Source organism: Lissotriton helveticus, chromosome 2_1 (genome assembly GCF_964261635.1).
Source record: "Lissotriton helveticus chromosome 2_1, aLisHel1.1, whole genome shotgun sequence".
Taxonomy (NCBI): domain Eukaryota; kingdom Metazoa; phylum Chordata; class Amphibia; order Caudata; family Salamandridae; genus Lissotriton; species Lissotriton helveticus.
In genome coordinates, this window is record NC_136059.1 from 651,556,748 (window position 1) to 651,578,176 (window position 21,429).

Below are 21,429 nucleotides of genomic sequence, written 5' to 3' on the forward strand. Positions count from 1 at the left end.
CTTCATTGGGGTCCAGGTCAAGTTTTCGTCACCATACCGGCCTGAGGGTAATAGTGTTGTGGAGCGGATGAACCGTGACATAAAGCAATCCTTGACAGCTAAGGTATTAGGTACTGGCAGACACTAGCTTAACCACCTCAATAGCGTACAACGTGCACTAAATAATCTCCCTAGAAGGTTTCTGGGTGGGCGGACCCCATAAGAAATGCTCTTTGGCATCAAAATGTTTGTCCGGTACCTTGATGGTCTAGACATGGCTGCGGCAGCCGCATTCTTGGACGAAGATGAACATTCTAATGTTTTGCAGAACCTACAAAAGACCAGACACAGTCTTGCAAAGGAACACTTGCCCTCCACATCTGATGCTGTGTTGCAGATTCCGGTAGTCGGCTGGCTACCCCAAGTTGGAGAACTGGTCAGAGAGAAGATCGACAACAAGAAAGAATTCGGTCCTTCCTATCGAGCTCCAGTTGCCGTGCTTGGCGTGCAGGGTAAAAGAACAGTCATTTTACCTCCTCTTCCTGGGCGAAAGGGGAACAGGTACATCTCCATTAACAATGTCAAACTACACAGGGTGGCCGATTCTTCATAGTATGACTCCTGCTGTTTCGTGTCCAGCAATGGTGTGACACTCTGTTTTAGTCCCAGATCCTGCCATCGGGCCTGATGTTGTCATTTAAATGCATACAGTTGCAAATCCTTTATTGAATTCAACTGCTGGTGATCCTCTTAATGATACTGAATATACTTACCCCACTGACTTGTCTATGCCTGATTTGGAGACCCGTGTGGCTACTCAATCCAGTTTTTCATTTGACACTGGCTCTACAACATCAAAGGCCCCTTCAAAAGTTTCGATTTTTGCTGCCTGGTTTTAAAAACATTTTTTGATACCTCCTTGGACTTATATTTGTCTGCCACTTTTTGCAATTTTTTTTATTCATGTCCATCTGATTTGTAGTGTATTTTTTTCGTTTTATTAATGGACACTACGTTCAAGAAACAACTTCAATTAGACTAATTGATGGAACTTTGGTCCCCCACTCCTCTTCGCATAAAATGAAGAGGGACCAGACATTTGTGAATAGAACTGCTTGACCAGTTTTGGATGGGATTGTATGGGATGCTGTAAAGTTCCAGATTCATGGTCCCACAGAGGTTATTAATGTTCCCAATGTACTCCGTGTTTCTATGGGGGATGTGGTTAAACAACATATTCGCTCTGATGATTGGGACATCCAGGCCGTAGAGGCTTTGTTTTCTGATTTGAAATATTATGCTGCCTTTGATGCTGAAGATTTATATTTGGGGTCTGCTAACTATGGTGATTTGTATGGTTACCAGCATTTTGGCAATCACTTTCTGCATAAAACAAATTCATTTAGAAATGTGGTTAACTACACATAGTGGGAACATTGTCCCGCACCAGTGGAAGGCAGCTCAAAAACGCTTTTGAAAATGTTTTTTTATTTTACTGATTTTAATCAATCCAACTCTGATGCATTTTATTTTAAGTTGACTGGGAAGTCCTCTTCCAAGTTTAGACTAACCCACACTAAATTATTGACTGGGAAGTCCTCTTCCAAGGTTAGACTAACCCACACTAAATTACTGTATTCAAAGTCCTTTATAGACCAGTTGCTGTTGGGGGCTATGAACTGTGGAAGGATACAACTGATCTTAAATCTGTTTGGGGCTCTAAAATTTGGCAAGTGCAAGTAACTGAGGCTTTGCATCGTGCATGCCGCACCCCGAACCATATGTTGTTTCTGAATGCTATTATTTCACAAACCACATGCTTCGGATTGGCTACTTCTAAAAAATTAAATGCTCCTTCATTTCCTGATTTGGGTGAATTTCCCAATTGGAATAATTACACCAGTACTTCCCTGAGTGATTTACAAGCCCTGTTGAAAAATTCCTCTTAATGTCTCCAGCATTAATCCCAAAGGCTGGTTGCTATGGCAAACAAGCAATTGCAATGCAATAGGTCTCGCATTAGGAAAGTGTGAGCTATTGGCATTGTAAATGACAATTGTTTTTAATATGTGTTGGCTTTGAAAATATATAAATTAATAGCATTGTTATTCACAAAGCCAATAGTTTACACTTGCCTAATGCGAGTCCTATTAGCTATGGCAATGCTTGTTGGTATCAAACAAGGACAGTGCTGTTGTGGTGCTGAGTGATGCTGTTGTGGTTGGGCTGAGTGATGGGGTGGTGTCCCAGAGAGTGATGGGGTGGTGTCCCAGAGAGTGATGGGGTGGTGTCCCAGAGAGTGATGGGGTGGTGTCCCAGAGAGTGATGGGGTGGTGTCCCAGAGAGTGATGGGGTGGTGTCCCAGAGAGTGATGGGGTGGTGTCCCAGAGAGTGATGGGGTGGTGTCCCAGAGAGTGATGGGGTGGTGTCCCAGAGAGTGATGGGGTGGTGTCCCAGAGAGTGATGGGGTGGTGTCCCAGAGTGATGGGGTGGTGTCCCAGAGTGATGGGGTGGTGTCCCAGAGTGATGAGTGATGTGGTGGTGTTGTGAGGCGTGCAGCAGTGTGAGGCGTGCAGCAGTGTGCGGAGTGCAGCAGTGTGCGGCGTGCAGCAGTGTGCGGCGTGCAGCAGTGTGAGGCGTGCAGCAGTGTGAGGCGTGCAGCAGTGTGAGGCGTGCAGCAGTGTGAGGCGAGCTACAGTGTGAGGCGTGAAGAATAATGCGGGCTAACAAATGCGGGGAAGCTAGACTAAAACAAAACCCAAAACATCGCCTCACGCCGAAAGCAAATCTGTTACTGCGGGGGCAGGGAGGGAGGGGGCTGTAGCTGAAATTAAATAAAAGTGACTTTGTACATTATTGGAATGCTTGCATGTTGATTAAAGCCCAGGCCATGGTTGAAGAAGCAGCACAGACGTGCTAAGTTTATAGGAGGAGTGGTTCTGCCTTTTGTTGCCGACAACGTGCAGTGGCCACAGTTAATGTGTGGTGCAGAGTGGCAGCACGCTGTGGAGCATCAGAGCAGAGTCAGCTCTCGCAAATAGAAATTCCTCAGTTGTCTCTGTGTTTATTTCGATTGTAATGCAAGGAAAACCTCCATTCTAAAAGTTTAAGATGGAAGGACTAGCGCATTGTCGCATGTTCCTATGTGGGCACTAATCAGGAAATACAATAAAAAAATGTAAGTGGTCTGGTGTGAAAGATGAAGCGGGGCGGCCTGAAGAGGCGCTGCGCTGATTAAGGGAAAGGAAACACGGAAACTTGCATGCAGAGCTCTTTCAGATGAAAATAAAATGTCCCTGAGTCAGTAACTATAATGGGAGAAGTTTGTATGCCACAAGTAATCATGGTGAACCATGCGGGTGAACAAACAACAACAAGCTCTCTGCATTGCTGCGGCGGGGGAGCGGAGCGGGAGCTCATTCCTTTTAAGTCTGATGCGGGGGCGGGGGAGAGGCATCCTTTGAAGTCTGATGCGAGGCACAGACAAATGGTGGTGTGACGTGGCTGGCGATGGCGTGCACGCGCATAGCTCACATGAACTGTGCCTGATCCGCAAGTTTGGTAGAGTTTTTGAAGTGCTTACTATAATTCTCGCCTATCTATCCCTGTGGGATAGAATAGTAGAGACCTAAAAAGTTCAGATTCCTGCCAGCACCGTTTTCTGGGTTTACCCCTGGCTTTACAGCGGTTAGAGTAGATCCCCCGTTTTCAGACTAGACATTCAGTCACCACCTATTGTGTAGGCAAATTATGCCAGAGTTGACTCACACACTCAACCTTAGTGTCTGTTAAGTTGCATTTGTCCAATTTGACTGACACCGTCGACTTAAATGATTTTGTTAAAGGTCTTGCAGCAGGCAGATCGAAAAGATGGATATATGCTGCTTACAACAAGGTTTGGAAACTCTCCCAGATTGAAGCTGCTTCTAGGCTCAGAGCTATAGATCAGGCCAATTCGGAAAAAGTGCTTGCAGTTGTAGATAATAGCATTAGCACCCTTTCCTCCCGCATTTACACATTGGACAATATTGTTTCATCGGTTGTTGATATTGGGATAGAAGACGTAGCTGTACTGTGCCATGGGCAGAATCAATTGTGTTCTGTAATGCAGTTTGCATGGACTCTTCAAACGTTGAAAAAAGGCAAAGTGCCTTGGAATTACATGAACATAAGTTTGTTATTTTTGCCTTTTAATTTGACTGTTAAACAGCAATTTATGTCAATGAAGAATGCCACGTTTTCACTGTTGCATATTGAAAAACTGGAGCCGCTACCATTTTCAGTGGGCGAGTCGAATTCTGCAGTTTGGCTCATCCATGGGTTGATAACTCTACCTTTTCCCCTGTTTAAATTTGAGTCTTGCATGAAACATTATGCCATAGGTAGATTTGAACCTTTAGGTAGTGCTTATCTTCATGAAGTTTGGAATCTCCCGTTCACATATAGGTGCTTGAGGGAAGGAAAGTAAGTTTATTTGAAAGGTGAAGATGGCACATCCACACCAGATCATTCATTAGTCTGTAGAAATATGCAATTGCACGGTTCTTGCAATGCCCAGGCACCAAATCTTGCGTGTGTTTTGAAAGGCACCTCAACCCCAGCTATTACACCGACTTTCACATTGCTTGCAAACGGTAGTTATTTATTATTAAATAATGAAGATTGTTGGGGTATGCTTGTCGGTATTCCTTATATCGTTACAGTTTTCCAGCGTGTGGTTTGCTGTAAGAATGTCTGTTTCCTCCTCCACATGGGAGGCTCGATGTTTCCATCTAGCCTTCTATTCCGACCTTGAAAGCAGAGTTCAACAAGATGAGTCGATTAAGAGCTCTTTTGTCCCAGAAGGAAGTCCCCCTTACATCTGCGCATGAGACATTCGTTCTTCACATTGCCAATACTCGTACTGAGGTGAATGCCTTATTACACACAAACCTGCCCCTGCATTTCGGTGCTTTGACTCACACAATCTTTAATGCCTCGTCGACCACTGGCCTGGCATACTTTTTTAAAATAGTATGTTCTGTCCTTGTGACCTCATTTCAAACTATATTTGGTGTGATCGCTGCATTTTTTCATTCGATTTTTTCGAATGTGTTTCGGCGGTTTCCCGTTAATTCTCGCTTTGGGAGCGGGCATACTGCTGTTAATTTGTTTACTCCAGAATGGATGCACAATCTGTGCCCCACGACGATCTGTCCCGGCTGCTCTAGGTTCGTAACCGGATGCTAGAATACTATGGATCATTGCCTCTGGCGACTCGAAGTGTGTTGTATGGTTTATCTTTCCAGTTCTCATTCTTCACTTGCATGCAGCCTGTTTTCCATTGCCTGGATTGTAGATTTGAATGGGCCCTGGAATTTTGTCTCTGCAACATGGTGTCTCCTGACCTGGATTTTAATCTACTAAGGAGTCCCTTAAATGCTCATGAAATAAATTGTTCTAGTTTCGGGATTATGGCCTGCGCAGCGGCTCATGGGGTCCTAGGCAATAGGAAAATTTGGACTGCTGCCAATGACTTTCTGGCGCGCAGTTATATTGAAGTATGCCCGAGTTGTCCTCTGATGGTGCTAGAGGCTCCGGCAATCGAAGAGCATGTATGTTCATTTCCATTACTTAATTGGATGGCTGAAACGTTCATGAATGATGACAACGACTTCCTATTGGAGGCAGTTGCAACATATGGTGCCTATACGCTGTTGGATTGAAGTGTGACTTTATGCTTCATAGACACGTACTGAGCTCGTGAAGATTTTGTTTCTCCCTCTGTACTGCCTTAATGTTTTTCTTACTGTTTGAGGTCTTTTTTCACACCATGGTCACCCGTGATTGTTTTCACTAACTTGGTTTCATTTTTAATTCGGATTTTACTCCCAATTATCAAGTTTGGCAAGATTCCTGAACTTGGTTCTGTCTCATTCGAACTTGAACTCTGCGTTCTATGAATCTTGCCCCCTTTATTGTGCGTCCCCCGATCAAGGGAGGGTGTAGTATGTTATGTTAGCATGGCTTATTAGAAGTTTAAAACGCTATTTTACCTTTTGCTGCTTTTGCACACGACACTGCATAGCTGTTTTTGTAGGCTAGCTTTCACGAAGGTCTACACATGAGAAAAGGTTTGTTTTCAACATCTCTAGACTTACATTGTGCCACTAGTCTGCACAGTGAGTGCTAAAGCAGTCAAGGTTTTCAAAACATGTTAGTTGTTTTTCGACATGTTCGGGTAACGTTTTCTAGACACAACATTTGGCAGCTGTGAGCCAAGTAAGATTCTGGCATCCTTATTATCACACACTAGCCATGATTTCAGGCACTTGGAAGATTTACTTTTCCAGGGATGCAGAGAGTCTATGCTGATCCAGTTGTAATTTACTCTTACTGAGCAGAAAGGTAATGGGGTCCCCCAATACAAGCCTAAGAGACCTTCTGTAGTTTATAATACATAGTTCCTATATAGGGAGGGTGTTAAAACTAGCACCATAGGACCTGTTTTCACCATCATTGTAATGATTCCTCCTTTTGTATTTTATAGAATTGTAATCTTGCTGGCCATATTATTGTTAATCATGTGTCTGCTTACGTTGGCTGAGATACTGCAAATGAAATCACGTTTTTAAAATAAATATTTTAACCTTATCTCTTCTTTACTTCTGTTGTGGACTGGTATGAGAGTATAACAAAAGAGTGTTCTCCCTTCCCACCATTACTGAGATGTCCTAAGTCGCATGTTCTAGGTTGTCTAATCATTGGTTACTTTGCTATAGGACGAAGAGCTAATGCGACACTGATGCTAGCTGGTTGGGGTTTTCTAGGTGCGGAGGGGAGTTTCTGGTACACCACAATTCACTGACATCCTAGGTCTCTGTGCACTGTTCTGTGTATGAGCAGGATCCTTGCAACAACCCTTGATCTTCAGATCCCTCAGATGAGCACCCCACCCTAAGGTGGATGCATCAGTTATCACTGTGGCCACCGATGGAGGTAGATGGAAGGGTTTTCCTTGAGACAGATTGCCCTCCACGCTCCACCAAGACAGATCCTCTGGAGATTCTCACAGACTCCCTGAGATCTCCGTTGTGTTGATACCACTGCCTGCGGAGGCACCACTGGAAAGCCCTCATGTGCCAGTGTGCATGTTCGGCCAACAGAATGCAGGAAGCAAACCAACCGAGCAGGCGAAGGACCTTCAGGACTGGAACGATCGCTCCGTTGTAAAACAAGGGAATCATTTCCTGAATGTCGAGAATCCTTTGTGGAGGAGGGAATGCTCGACACAGATTAGTGTCCAATACTGCCCCTATGAACAGGTTGCTCTGAGAGGGCACCAGGTGAGACTTGGGCACGTTTATTGAGAAACCCAATTTGTACAACAGCTGAGTTGTAACTTGCAGATGATGAAGCACCTTCTCTGGTGACTCTGCTTTGATCAGCCAGTCGTCCAGATAGGAGAAAACCGGAATCCCCGATCTCCTGAGATGGGCTGCCACCACTGCCATCACCTTGGTAAAGACTCGAGGTGCAGTAGTAAATCCAAACAGGAGGACAACAAACTGATAATGTTGCGACCCTACCGTAAAACGGAGATACTTCCTGTGCGACTTCAGGTTCGGAATATGAAAATACGCATCCTGCAAGTCGATGGTCACCATCCAATCTTCCTGTTGCAGCGCTTGAAGAACCTGTGCAAGGGTGAGCATCTTGAACTGTTTCAGAAAAAGGTTCAAGATCCTGAGATCCAGGATTGGACGTAACTTGCCATCCTTCTTGGGAATCAGGAAATACCGGGAGTAGCATCCCTGACCCCTTTCCCGCTCTGGAACCACCTCTATCGCACCCTTTTTCAGTAAAGTGAACACTTCTTCCCGCAGGAGAAGAAGGTGGTCCTCCGAGCAAGCCCCTTGACAAGGAGGGTAATTTGGTGGGAACTCCCGAAATGGAAGAGCATACCCATTCTCTACAAGATTGAGAACCCAAAGGTCTGTAGTGACTGATTCCCAATATTGAAGAAAATGAGCATGCCGACCCCCCACAGGACCAACATGATCCAGAATGGTGGATCTAGGGCTGCTTTGCTGTGGCAAGGGGGGGGGAGGGGGGGAGAGAAAGAGGAGGAGGAGGGCTAACTACCTCTGTTCTTGCCCCTGTAGGACTTGTAAAAAGTGTTTTGCTGCTGCTGAGGCTGTCTGTAGGTCCGAAAGGACGATCTCCCAAAACCCCTGTACTTCCTATACAAGGATCCTCTAGGCTGAGCCTGAAGGCCTAAAGACTTGGCAGTGGCTTTACTGTCCTTAAACCTTTCCAAGGCTGCATCCGCTTTCTTTCCAAACAGCCCTGAACCATCAAAAGGGACATCCAAAAGTGTTGCCTGCACATCTGGGGAGAACTCCGATTATTTAAGGCAGGCACTCCTTGCAGCGACAGCAGATCCCATGATCCTGGCAACAGAGTCTGCAGTGTCCAGACCACTTTGAATCACCTGACGAGCAGCAGCTTGTGTGTCTGACAAGACCTCATTAAAATTCTGTCTGTCCTCCTCAGACAATTTAGGGGCAAGTTGCTTAGCAGAGTCAATTAGGGCATGGATGTAACGTCCCAAAAGACAGGTGGCATTGGTGGACTTCAATGCCATGCTTGCCGAGGAAAATACCTTTTTTGCAGACTGGTCAAGTTTTTTTGACTCTATATCGCCAGAAACCTGAGGAAAAGTCCCAGAAGATCTTTTGGAACAGGCAGCTTGAACAACTAGACTCTCAGGAGAAGGATGGGAAGTTAAAAAGTACGGGTCCCCTGGAGCTGCCCTGTAGCTCCTGTCAACAGACTTAGAAACTGCCAGAGCCGAAAAGGGCTTACGCCAAACATCCATTACAGGCTCAGTGATGGCATCATTGAATGGTAGCAAAGGCTCCACCACAGTAGAAGGTGAATGAAGAACTTCCATCAAGATACCAGACTTGACTTCAGCCGTGGGAAGCTGGAGGTCTAACATTTCTGCTGCCTTCCTTATCACTGTGTGGTAAGGAGCCACATCCTTTGAAGCAGCATCAGATGGAGGCGAAAGCTCCCATTCTGGAGACATATCAAGGCCACTTGCCTCCTTCAGTTCTTCAAAATAGTCATCCGACACCTGAATCTCACCTTCCTCCATATCCTCCAAACAATACCTCTGCTCTTCTAAAATCCTCTGAGCCTCTCTCCCTTAAATGCTCATGAAATAAATTGTTCTAGTTTCGGGATTATGGCCTGCGCAGCGGCTCATGGGGTCCTAGGCAATAGGAAAATTTGGACTGCTGCCAATGACTTTCTGGCGCGCAGTTATATTGAAGTATGCCCGAGTTGTCCTCTGATGGTGCTAGAGGCTCCGGCAATCGAAGAGCATGTATGTTCATTTCCATTACTTAATTGGATGGCTGAAACGTTCATGAATGATGACAACGACTTCCTATTGGAGGCAGTTGCAACATATGGTGCCTATACGCTGTTGGATTGAAGTGTGACTTTATGCTTCATAGACACGTACTGAGCTCGTGAAGATTTTGTTTCTCCCTCTGTACTGCCTTAATGTTTTTCTTACTGTTTGAGGTCTTTTTTCACACCATGGTCACCCGTGATTGTTTTCAAAACAAGAAGAAGACCAGAAATACAAGCAGAAACACAAAGTAGCAAGTGAAACCCCGGAGAGTCCAAGAAAAAACGTTAGCGCCATCACGCCGAAGAGGCTCTCTTATGGCTCCAGTGACGTCAGCGGAGAGTCGCGAACGTAGCTATGCTTCTGTGACGTCGTCCTCGTCAGGGTAAAGAGCTACAAAAAAATTCCGAATGCTGCTGGCGCAGGGGATATTCACAAGGTGAGGAATCCACTGTAGGATGCATCCATCAGAAAGATAATTACCAAAGTAGAGATGAAATGCAGTAACATCATAGACCGAATAGAGGCAGGCAAATGAATCAACAACCCTATCGGGCCAGTCTCATTTTTTACACCGTGGCCAGTACCGCGGGAGGAACAGACATTGGGGACAGGACAGGGGGGACCAGGAACAACCAATGGCCCCTCAACATCCGCAACCTTACTTAAAAACACGCAACCAGCAATACTGGAGGACTTAGACAGGTCTGCTCGTCAGCATACCAACGCAGATGGTACCCTGCCATCTTCGACCTTTCATCAGAAAATGTATCACACAGGAAACTTGTAAGTCTAGCCCTTTTTGTCCTATAACACACCAGTAACAAGATGTGGTATCATACTATAGGAGCCTTGCAGGTACAGCATTCTAGCATTTATAGTCCGCTATACTGATTTCTTCTTCCTCATTTCACGGCACAATATACTCTTTTTCACCATTTGGAACACCTCTAAGTAAGTATGAAGGCTCCAAGAAGATGTTAGAGCTCGCATTAATGATAATGGAGTCTATACATCACATCAGCACCATCAGGGTGATGTGGTTTTAGTTAGTTTATTTCCTTGGTGTTGACACTTCCTTGCAATGAATTGGTCTGATCAAGTGTACAGTCTTTGTAAATGTTTTATAGTGTATAGGTTAATAAACACATATCTTTTTTCTTCAGGTACGACCTGTTCATGTGCCTGTGTGACACTGTACTCAATTTAGACAAGGTCCTGATGAAGGTGGTTCACGTTGAGTGTTAACTCCCCGAAATGCGCATCGACCTCGTGTGTCCAGACCTTATTGTTTTTTGTTACCTTTGTGGAAACGGTCTACATCTTTGTGTTTCCCTTTAAATCTAGATGTGTATATGTGTCTAGTTTGATTGTGAACAACTGTGAGGAATGCATGAGTTGGATAGAAGATTGATTATTTAATTGGGGGTCAACAAATTTGCATTTATTTTTGTATGACAAATTGATAGAATGTGTATATATTAAAAAAGGAACAATGTTTTTTATCTTTTCAAAATAATGTCATTCAATGCACTGGTTAAGAAAAGAAGAAGTTAATGAGAATAATTAACAAAACTCAAAAAAGTTATATGTGTTTCTGTATGTTGTAAATATTTGATGTTTTATATGTATTTATACCCATACTAGACTCAATCATTGGATAATAAATATATGTCATAGTGGAGTTTTTCTGGTTTTTTAAGTTTCTATTTAGTTTGTTCAGTTCTCCTCTCACTCCCAGACCTTATACGCCTTTTGGAGGGGGCCCCTTGCTCTCGGATTGCCTACTTGTCCCAAGGACAAAATACACATAAAAACGTGTTGCCCATGACCCCAAACCATATAAGTCCTGGGCGTCTGGCTATAGGAATTCCTCATCCCCGACTCTATATGGCTTCCCTATTCCCTTACGATATAAAAGAACCAACATGGATATCCCTCTTCAGTGCAAATGTTGTAGGTGCCAGGGGTACCATTTACTAGGGACCTATAAGGGGTGCTGAAATTGTGCCAATTGGTAAACAAAAAAGGGACAGTTTAGGGAAAGAGCTTCTGGCACAGGGGACTAGTTTGGCAGGGACCCTATGCACTTCCAATCCAAATTACATAATTTTCCAAGCAAAACTTGCAGCTAACGATGTTCAAAAGTGGCACTTTCCTACTTACTCTAACTGCAGATTCTGCCCCTTATGACCTTTACGGGGAAGCAGACTGCATCTAGAAACTTTGACAGAAATGTCTTCGTGTGTCTGTAGGTGGTGTTGTGCGGTTCCACGTTGGATCCGTTTCACCCCGGAGGTGACGGCCTGTCCACTATATCAGCATCACCTCTGCGATTTGATGATAATTTCTTTCGGAAGCCGATGGACACAGAACTCATAGAAATAAGATTATGCCAGTTTGTAGATAATTAGATTTGGAATCTTATTAGTACTGTTCGAGTCCATTCCACCGAACAGGGAGAAGGATGGGTCAGTGAGTAATCTATAGTAGGGTCTGGGAGATGCCGTGAGTGTTCATCAGCTCCAGAAATGTAGCGCCTGCTGGCAGACGGCAAATGGCCCCATAGAGCCGTTTGTTGCTAGTACCACATGGTTGTCATAAGGTCTGCGAGGACCTGATGGTCATAAGGAATGCCTTTAATTTCAAACAAATCGCTTGCAAACCCAACAAGTTGATGTGGAGCCAAGTCTCAACCGTGGACTAGAGTCCTCTGATCTCCATCTCCCACAAACAGCCTCCCTAAACCAAGCAACAATGCATCCGTCACACCCGTATCCAAGGGAGGGGTAAGAAGAGGGGTCTGCTGCAATCTCCTATTGACAACTGGATCGAATCACATAGGTTCCTTTGGTCCTGGTCACGAATACATCTACTGACACGTGGTGTGCAAAATAAGATTGACTGGGATGCAGTCCAGAGTGATTACCAGTGGCTGAGTTTAATTCAAGCATTCCATCCATCACTTTTTCATATACTCAAGTTTCGTCCTAAGTGGGAAGGATATGTCCAGACATTCTGCAGGGCACATGCGGTCACTGAAACAAGGCTATACCAGGCTGATGAGTCCAAATTAGGGTGAAACCGCTCCTGGGTTGCTAGTATTCTGGTTCAGGGAGGACCTGGCTTGGCAGTTCAGGCAGGACTGCTCCCATTCGAGCAGGGATAGGACTGATTTGCATAGGATTGTGGCTGAGAAGAATTCAAGCTATCCATCTATCACTTTTTTGTATATTTTAGCATGTATTAAGGGTACAGCATCTATTTAGGAGCATGCTTAAAATGTGTACATTCAACACAAATTCACAATTTCTCTGACTATTTCCACTAAGCGCAGCCAGTTTAAGCCCGGCTCAAGGATAGAGTAGCCTCCCTAATCAAAAACTATAAGCTACAACATTCTGTTACAGAGAGCTGATATAGCTGTAAATTAAGGCTAAACATAAATACAGCTGTAATTATACAAAATATGTTTGTTTTAATACTGAAGCAAGCTTCGTATCTTCAATATTCCTGAGCCAGCTGAGAACTAAAAGACTGCCAACAACTTTAGTACAAGTAGCTGTTGTCAATAACAAGAGAAGGAAGAGCAAGGTTATTTTAAACAACTGCATAGCCGTTAATTTAGTGTGTATATTGACAGAAACTCTGAACAATTCAATTATCTCACAGCATTTCTATAAGCTATTTAAAACGCAATGATTCAAGTTGAATTGCAGGTCTAAAAAAGAAATGGAAATATTTCTGGTTTCCTTTCCAGAAACAAAATATACATTTTTGATCATCCTAATACCATGCCTACAATTCTGAAAGCAATGACTTCAATGAAAAAAATGCTTTCAAATTTGAGAGTAAAAAAGAAAGCAAATCCACCACAAAGATTTGTAAGAATCCTAATCTGACCAAAGAGACTCTTCAGCGGGTCTGAGAAGAGACCTTAAAGACAAAAAAATAAAAATTAAAAAAACCTGGTTGAGTGTTTAAAAAGTTAAAATTCTGAAAGTCACATTACAAAGAGTGTAAGGTATCGGCATATTTCTGGAGGTTTGTTGGATTTTTCTCGATTTACTAACATTGAAAAGTTCATAATTCAAACACTGGTCTTGACAATAAAAATTAAACTCATTATATTTGTTGTTAAATAGCAACTTTAGATTTTTTGTTGCTTCGTAAACAGACTTTTGGACCGTGAAGATTTGATGTGGTTAAGAAGGCGGGAAAGCAAAACCAAAATTGGATTTCAGAAACCAAAAATCCGTCAATGTGTATGCAATAGGATGACAGCTAGGTAGCGCTCCACAGAAAGTGTGCGTAGTTTTAGTTTGAAGGCAAGCTAAAACAGCTGACATCATCTATAGAAACAGACCATGCTAGTTATTTGGCCAAACCTTAAAAGCGTAAAACTGGTAAGCTGACAGACTTCAGACTATATGAGCCAGAATTTGCCACAATAGAATCAGCGTTTGTCGGGAAGCTACCTACAGAGATAATATATATTTGGCCACAACGGGACAGAAGTACAACGTCAATGAGGAGGATTATTATAGAACATACAGCCCGGAGGATGTGGCAGGACAATTCCCATTGTGCGATGAAACACGTGTTGGCTTTGTGGCTGAGAACATACCAATTGAACAACAGAATGAAAGAATAAAAAAATGCATTTGTGGTTTCTTGAACATATATGAATTGATTATATGCAATTGTACATTAGCGTGTGCTAGAGGCTATGATTATACTATATTGCTGATCATTGATCACTCGTTGGGGATTAGGGTGCATCTCCCTACCTTATGGGCACAGCATCTACAGTACTGAACAAATATTGTGTGGATTTCTTTAGAGCGCCATTTTCCTACAACCTATCACCTTTCAGGAGAAGATTATTCTTTTCTCTCAATGGAAAAGTAGCACAATGTTACAACCCACTTATTTTGCTCACTTTTTTTCATAATATATGAACATTGGCAGTCCCCAGTGAGTTATCGAGAAGAATTATATATGAATTTATTTTGCACCTATTTTATTGGAGCAGATGATCAATTGCAAACACTTATCTTTGTCAGCAAGTCTTAGTTCTAAAAGGGAGAGCCTAATGGTTGCTAAGCTCAGTAGCTAAATCTCACTAAGCAACTGACTGGGGATATAGTGATAGGCTGATAATATAAATGGTTTACTTTAATAAAAAATAAAAAAAGACGACCAAGATTTTGGTTGCAAATGCAAACACTGGGTGGACAATTCAAAATATCTCACGCTGAATATCTAAGCAAACTGTGGGTAATCCTTACCTGCTGCATATCTGCCCTGTTTAAATGTTGAGTAAGTTGCACAAAACATTTGAATTAGTATTTTATTTTTCGCCATTTTAAAAGAAACATTAGGCCATCTGGAGCACTTTTATACAGTAAAGTGCGTGTGTGTGTGTGGGGGGGGGGTGTTATTTTTCCTTGTTCCTTTAATGCACACTAACATTGCAGAGCAGTCTTCTCATGGCATTGGAAAGTGGGTAAACAGCTATTGAGCTCCGGGTGAATATTTGTACTCCGGGATCTCTTGTTGCTAGGAAACGTAACCCTCCCACAACATCATTGGTAGGTAACAAACAAATGAATATTAATTTTGATTGTATGTAATTGCCCAAAACTATTGTCAAAATCAGACTTCTGTGTTTACACGTCTTTTTTTTTACAAAGTAAAAACACTTACTGGGAATCCAGGCCTTGCTTTTCAAGAAACTGTATGGCTCCATCAGAAAAATTTGTAAATCCTGCAGTATAAAATGTTTACTTTAGATTTTCAGTTTGAATATTAATGGCATCTACTTTGAATGTGCATTAATTCAATTTCCAAAGAGCAAGAAACCTTTTCATTTGACAATTCACTGTCAGTCCTTTCAAAGTAATATGGAATTTAGTAATTAGGACCATACAGGTCATGTGGTGTATTAATGCAACAACTGATCCCTAAACTTATGAAGATGGAACGTCCTCAGAAAAGTGTACATACAACTAACTTTCCGTTCATGCCGATTCATATAGTGCTAGCTTAGAAACAATGACAGAGTTACAAAACAAAGATGCCTCTCTTTAAAGGCAAACCTAGTTTGCATATCTTGTTGTTCCTGCAGGTAGAAGGACAGTAGTATCCAAGTTAAAAGGTTACAGGACAAATATCTTATCGGATATTCATCCCATCAACTATGCCATTCCAATGGTGACCTACGATGCATCCGGGAAGGATCAATGTAATATTGATCCAATTCACCAATAACAATAATAGACGACTGAACAAGATTTCAAGCCAAAGATTGACGGATTGTGAGTTTTCTTTTTCTTTCCCATTAACCTACAAAAAATTGCCCTGAACTAACATGCACATTATTTATTTTCACTTTTTTTTAAATGACTGCACGAGAGCCAATACTGCCATAGGCAATCATAAGGTGCAGAAACAAGAATCAAAAAAACAATCCACAACTTGATCATTTAAAGGACAAATGGATAAATAGTGCAAATTCAACAGAAACATTTGGTCTTTTCTCCTAACATTCCTATGGTTAGTACTAACTAAACAGGTTTGCTCTTTTGTAAGCTTGACAAGGGTGACTGCCTATATCGAGATCAAATCAACAAAAGGGCTTGGAAACAATGTTTCAGCTGGAAGACTGCTCCTGATAAAATGTAATTTCCTGCCCTTAACCCAACAATGATATTTAGGAAAGCCACAAGAATCCTCTTTCTGTTTTTTTTGTTTTAAGGAAAATAAAGCTTAGTCACAGTTGGTGACATGCTTCATTATAGGGGCCTTCTTAACAAGCACCCTATAATTGCAAAGATGGGTTGATATAAAGCGATTTTAAAGAATTCAGTCCTTAAAAGATCTTATGTAATAAGGATTGAAGATTTATTTCTGCATTCACTTATTGATTATAATTAACTTAATTGAGAATTTCTGTCCTATGCAAGATTAAAAACATTTCTGGGCCAGCCTATGAGACATTAGTAAAATGACAGAGAATGCAAAGTTGGGTACCACCAATTCTTAATCACACCAGAAGGCAATGACTCAAAAAAAAAAGGAAAGTCAAGGACTGGTAAAGCTGAGCCCTTACGACATGAAGTCACAGTTGCATTAAAATGGCAATGAGGCGTGGGTGTTTGGAAAATACCAAAAGGTGGCATGCCCCACACACTATTTTATTTACAGTTCTTGGAACTCAAGAGTACAATTTACTACAAGGCACAGCTTGGTAGCTGGGTGACAAAAAATAAAATCAGAGCTGCCCCGCATCCACATCTCCAGTATAGAGATTTGAATATTTAATTTAAAGAAAAACACACAATTTGAGACTGCAACAAAAGCCATGACTCACTGGAAGTTTAGAGCAGAAACAGCGGTCACATATTATGTAGTCGGAGAAAAATTAGAACTGTATGCTCTTTGCTAGAGAGACTATCACCCAATCATAGACGGTAATAGGATTGTTAACATATTATTCAAGTACTGGGTGACAGAACTACAGATAGTACTGGTGGGGCTCAGCTATGGCTATTTTTTCATGTTGAATATTTTCTGACAGATGTAGGGTAGAGGCTGGCGAATGCCCATAATATCAATGCTTGTTCTTGTATTTCAATTTTTGATTGCTTTTTTGAACATGCATAACACATTACCAAGCAACGTAGTGATAAATTAAATATTTTACATCAACAGTATAGGATTGTAATCCTTTATCATACCCATACAGGAAGCGTAATGGTTGATACTCTATCTTCTTGTATAAAGGTCCTTCTCTTATTCATATTTAAGTCAGTATTTGATAGCTTACTAATAATAACAATGCATCAGTGTCTAACATTCTTCACTGCCTTTTTATCACATTTTGATGTTCCCTAGATTATACTCAACTGTATCAGTCCCAACCAACAAAGATTTTTAACTCTGTGTCTTACAGTTTCAGACAGTCATCTAAAGTCTAAGCTGATAACGCTATATTCTTCCAGTATCCCATCAGCAGGGTATGACATCCTGCTGTGTTAACAGCCATAGGCAGTGTTCTGTAATTAAAGGCATTGGTAAATGTTTAATACTCAATAATACCTACATCTGTTAATCCTAGTGGGGTGGTTTCGTAGTAAGGATCAAAGTCTAAACACTGTCACTTTCTAAGAAACCTGCCCCATATTTCTGCAAATTGTGCTGGCTGGTCTTTTGGTTTGTAAATGAGGTTTCTCATAAGCAAGTCCTGGGTACATTTCTTCAGTCTAGTTTTTGCAGGAACACTGCATTGCGGTTTTTCAGTAGCACAAATTACCTACCTGCATCACTGTCAGTGATTGGGATAGCCATCTTGACACTTAAGGGGTGTGTCGGAAAATGTTAAGTATTTTCAAGAACAAAGATCCCTACAGTCAATAAATAGATAACAATGCTCTGGAGACAAGAATAATGTCTAGTTGTAATCAAAAATGAATAGGTAGTACACTTTCAATCCAAATATATATATATATATATATATATATATATATATATATATATATATATATATATATATATATATATATATATATATATATTATTACCTATGGGATTTTTGAAAATTCTATGTCTAATAACTTTGGCGTTTGTGGACGGAATTGGCTGAAATTTTCAGGAAAATGGCACATTTTGTTTCTGAGCAGCCCCTGAAAATTTTGGGGGGGTTCGTCAAGGGGGGGCCGAGAAAAAAGGGGGGTCCCAAAACGCGTTTTTCCCATGTTAATTTCCATAGGGCGGTTGGCCTCACTTTTAGCCCGAACGGCTGAATGGATTTGCACGAAACTTGGCAAAATTGTAGGGACTGGTAGCCCGATGTGCCTTTTGTAGGTCTCAATATATGTGCTCCAGTGGATTTTGAGAAATTAACGTTTAAAAAAAGATATATATCTGTAACAGCGGACTGGGCAGCGCCCCAGGACGCGTACTTTTCGCGCAACGGAGCTTTGTGAAGCGAAGCTGATTGGTTCTCCGGCGTCTGTCAACATTCCAAACAGTCCGTAGCGGCCGCCATCTTGTCTCTCGGTAGGATCGAGAGACAAGAGGAGGCCAAAGCGAAGGGGCAAATGACCATAAGGGGGCATAGTACATTGTCGCTGACCCCCTAGGTTTGATGTGGAGGTTTTAAAAGGGCCCCGCGGGGCAAAAAAAAATAAAAATAATAATAATCGAACAGCTGAATGGATTTGCACGAAACTTGGCGAAATTGTAGGGACTGGTAGCCCGATGTGCCTTTGCTAGGTCTCAATATATGTGCTTCAGTGCATTTTGAGAAATTAACGTTCAAAAACAAGATATATATCTGTAACAGCGCTCCGCTTCGCGGAGATAAAATTATATGTGTATTACCTAGCTGTTGCTAACACCAGTTAGCGACGGCTAGTAGAAGATAGCGACCATCTTGGGCCCCACTTTGCATGTGAGTGATATTTATCACTAATGACATGCAAAGTGGGCATGCCAAGATGTTAGCGACTGGAAACAGTCGCTAACATCGCTATCCTATTATCAACTTTTGGAAATATTCGAGATAAGCGCGAATATCTCCAAAAGCTACCACCTGCCCTGAGCAGTTCTTAGCCATGTTATCCAATGGGAGGTGGATAACATGGCTAAGAGCGTTAGCTCGGTAATGCATGAATATCGGTGAGTTTTCAGCGATATTAATGCATTGCGGTCGTTTTTTATCGCATTTCCGATAAACCTTGATAATAGCAAGGTTTATCTGCGATAATTTCTGACGGTAAAAAAATCGTTGCTAAGCATCGTTAAGGATAAATATCGCTTAACTTTGGTAATATGCCCCAACGTCTGTTAACGTTCGATTCGAAGGAAATCAGGAAGTGTTGAAAAACATTGTCTGCGCCATCTTGTCTTTTTTCAAATGCCACACTTTTGTCGTGCACGGCAGCCATTTTAGATGCCTTGACCAGACCCACTCTGTGCACGCTGTCGATCCTTAGCATGGCTCCCCACCCTCGCAAGCATCTCCCCCAGGCAGTGGTCACCCCCGCTCTCTGTCTTATGCATGGGTAATAAACCTCCCCCCATCTGCGCTGCTCTTCCCTGAGAATCACACCCTGTGCCTGCCCGACACCTCCCTTTCGCCCTATTCACTACCGCACCCTCTGACACTCCTTTTCCTCTGTGTCCGATTGTCCAGGCTGGTCCTAGGGTATCAGCTAGCCCTGCAGATGTAGTTTATGGCCACAGCTGTAAAGAATCACCCCTCTTCAAAGGAGTTATAGTAGATCAAGGCCTACACTCGATGAGATCCGTCACAGCAGAAGCGTTGCTATTATCTGAAAACCATCCTGTATTGTGATTGGGGAGGGGACCGAGCCTGAAGCGGAAGATTCCAGGGATGACTCTTTGTACATCAAAGTTTTTACAATTATGTGTCACATAAAAAATATATAGCACTCCGACAAAGTAGTAAGATTATAAAACTTTACTAATTTATAAATATATACAAGAAAACAAAAATAGTAATAACATATAAACATTTTTAGGGAAAAACAACGAAGTAGCGGTCGGCTGTGCGAATAGTCCCAACGCAGCACAACGTCCAGATTTCCGGCTTGGGGCGTCGCGGGGGGGTGGGTCATCAGTAGCAAACTGTTGTGCGAATAGTTCCAAGGCAGCAGAACGTTGAAATCTAGATGACACGAAAGTGATGTCTAGTAAGTTGCCACCCAGCAAATAACGGCATGGGGCGTCGCGGGGGGTGGGTCATCAGTAGCAAACTGTTGCGCGAATAGTTCCAAGGCAGCAGAACGATGGCACCAAGGTGATGTCCAGTAAGTTGCCGCACTGGTTTTGGTATCGTACAATGCTGCTCCGAATAACGGCGTGGGGCGCCCCGGGGGAGGCGGCGTGAACGGGCCTCTCCAGGTGGAGTGTCATCTGTTGTAGTGGGGCGCCCCTTTACCGTTTCAGTTGCCATTCCGTCCGTTTTTGGTCCACTGTGTCAAAAGCCGCAATTCAGCTGAGTTGCGCCCACTCTTGCGGTGCAGCGATAGGCGGCTGTCACAGGACTCTCAAAATGGCGGCAGGCTGTTTCCTTTTTGGGCCTGGTCCACTGAAATGGCCCTGGGACACCTTGGAAATCGGACGCTTGTCTGCTAGGTCTTGGACCCCATTCTCGAAAGCGTCCCCTCCGCCTTGAGAATTCATCAAAAGTTTTGGGGGCTCCGACTCCTGCAGGCTTCTGGTGGGGAGCGGCTGCCATGATTGCTCGCGGAATGACCACGACTGAGCTACGAGATGGTGGTGCTCTCATGCTGACGCCAGCTTCAGTCTGAAACATCCAGAAACAAGGTGGGGCTTTCATCGTTTGGGAAAAAAAAAAAGTTTTCATCCAATGAAAAGTGTTGTTTTTAGGTCACATGATCAAGCCTTCCATCATTAGGAAACCAAAAGTAAAATGAACCAATGAAAAGTTTTATAAACAAGTCACATGACCTGTTATGCGGCATAGGGTGTAAAATGCGGAGAAAATACGTTGGCACGTGAGGCGGCGTCATTAGCGGACCGATGTGCGAATAGGCCGAAGGCAATACAACGCGCCAAGATCCGGATGGCACCGAGGTGGTGTCCAGCAAGTTGCAGCAGTGGTGTGGCCATCCTACAATGCTGAAAGTCGGCGTGGGGCGCCCCGTTGGCCTGTGAGTTTGCGTCAGTAGCGGACCGATGTGCGAATAGGCCGAAGGCAGCACAACGCGCCAAGATCCGGAGGGCACCGAGGTGGTGTCTAGTAAGTTGCCGCACTGGTGTGGCCATCCAACAATGCTGAAAGTCGGCGTGGGGCGCCCCGTTGGCCTGTGAGTTTGCGTCAGTAGCGGACCGATGTGCGAATAGGCCGAAGGCAGCACAACGCGCCAAGATCCGGAGGGCACCGAGGTGGTGTCTAGTAAGTTGCCGCACTGGTGTGGCCATCCAACAATGCTGAAAGTCGGCGTGGGGCGCCCCGTTGGCCTGTGAGATGGCGTCAGTAGCGGACCGATGTG

General features: G+C 43.1%; 1 protein-coding gene across 2 annotated transcripts in view; it reads right to left on the minus strand.

Annotated features, from left to right (window-relative positions):
- The window catches only part of TMEM161B (transmembrane protein 161B), a 397,127-nt gene that overhangs the window by 235,075 nt on the left and 140,623 nt on the right, over positions 1–21,429 (minus strand). For both annotated transcript variants that reach the window (XM_078675339.1, XM_078675340.1), the window contains one exon: positions 15,092–15,152. In XM_078675339.1, coding sequence (XP_078531465.1) covers positions 15,092–15,152 — 61 coding nt within the window. The remainder of the gene's footprint in view (positions 1–15,091; positions 15,153–21,429) is intronic.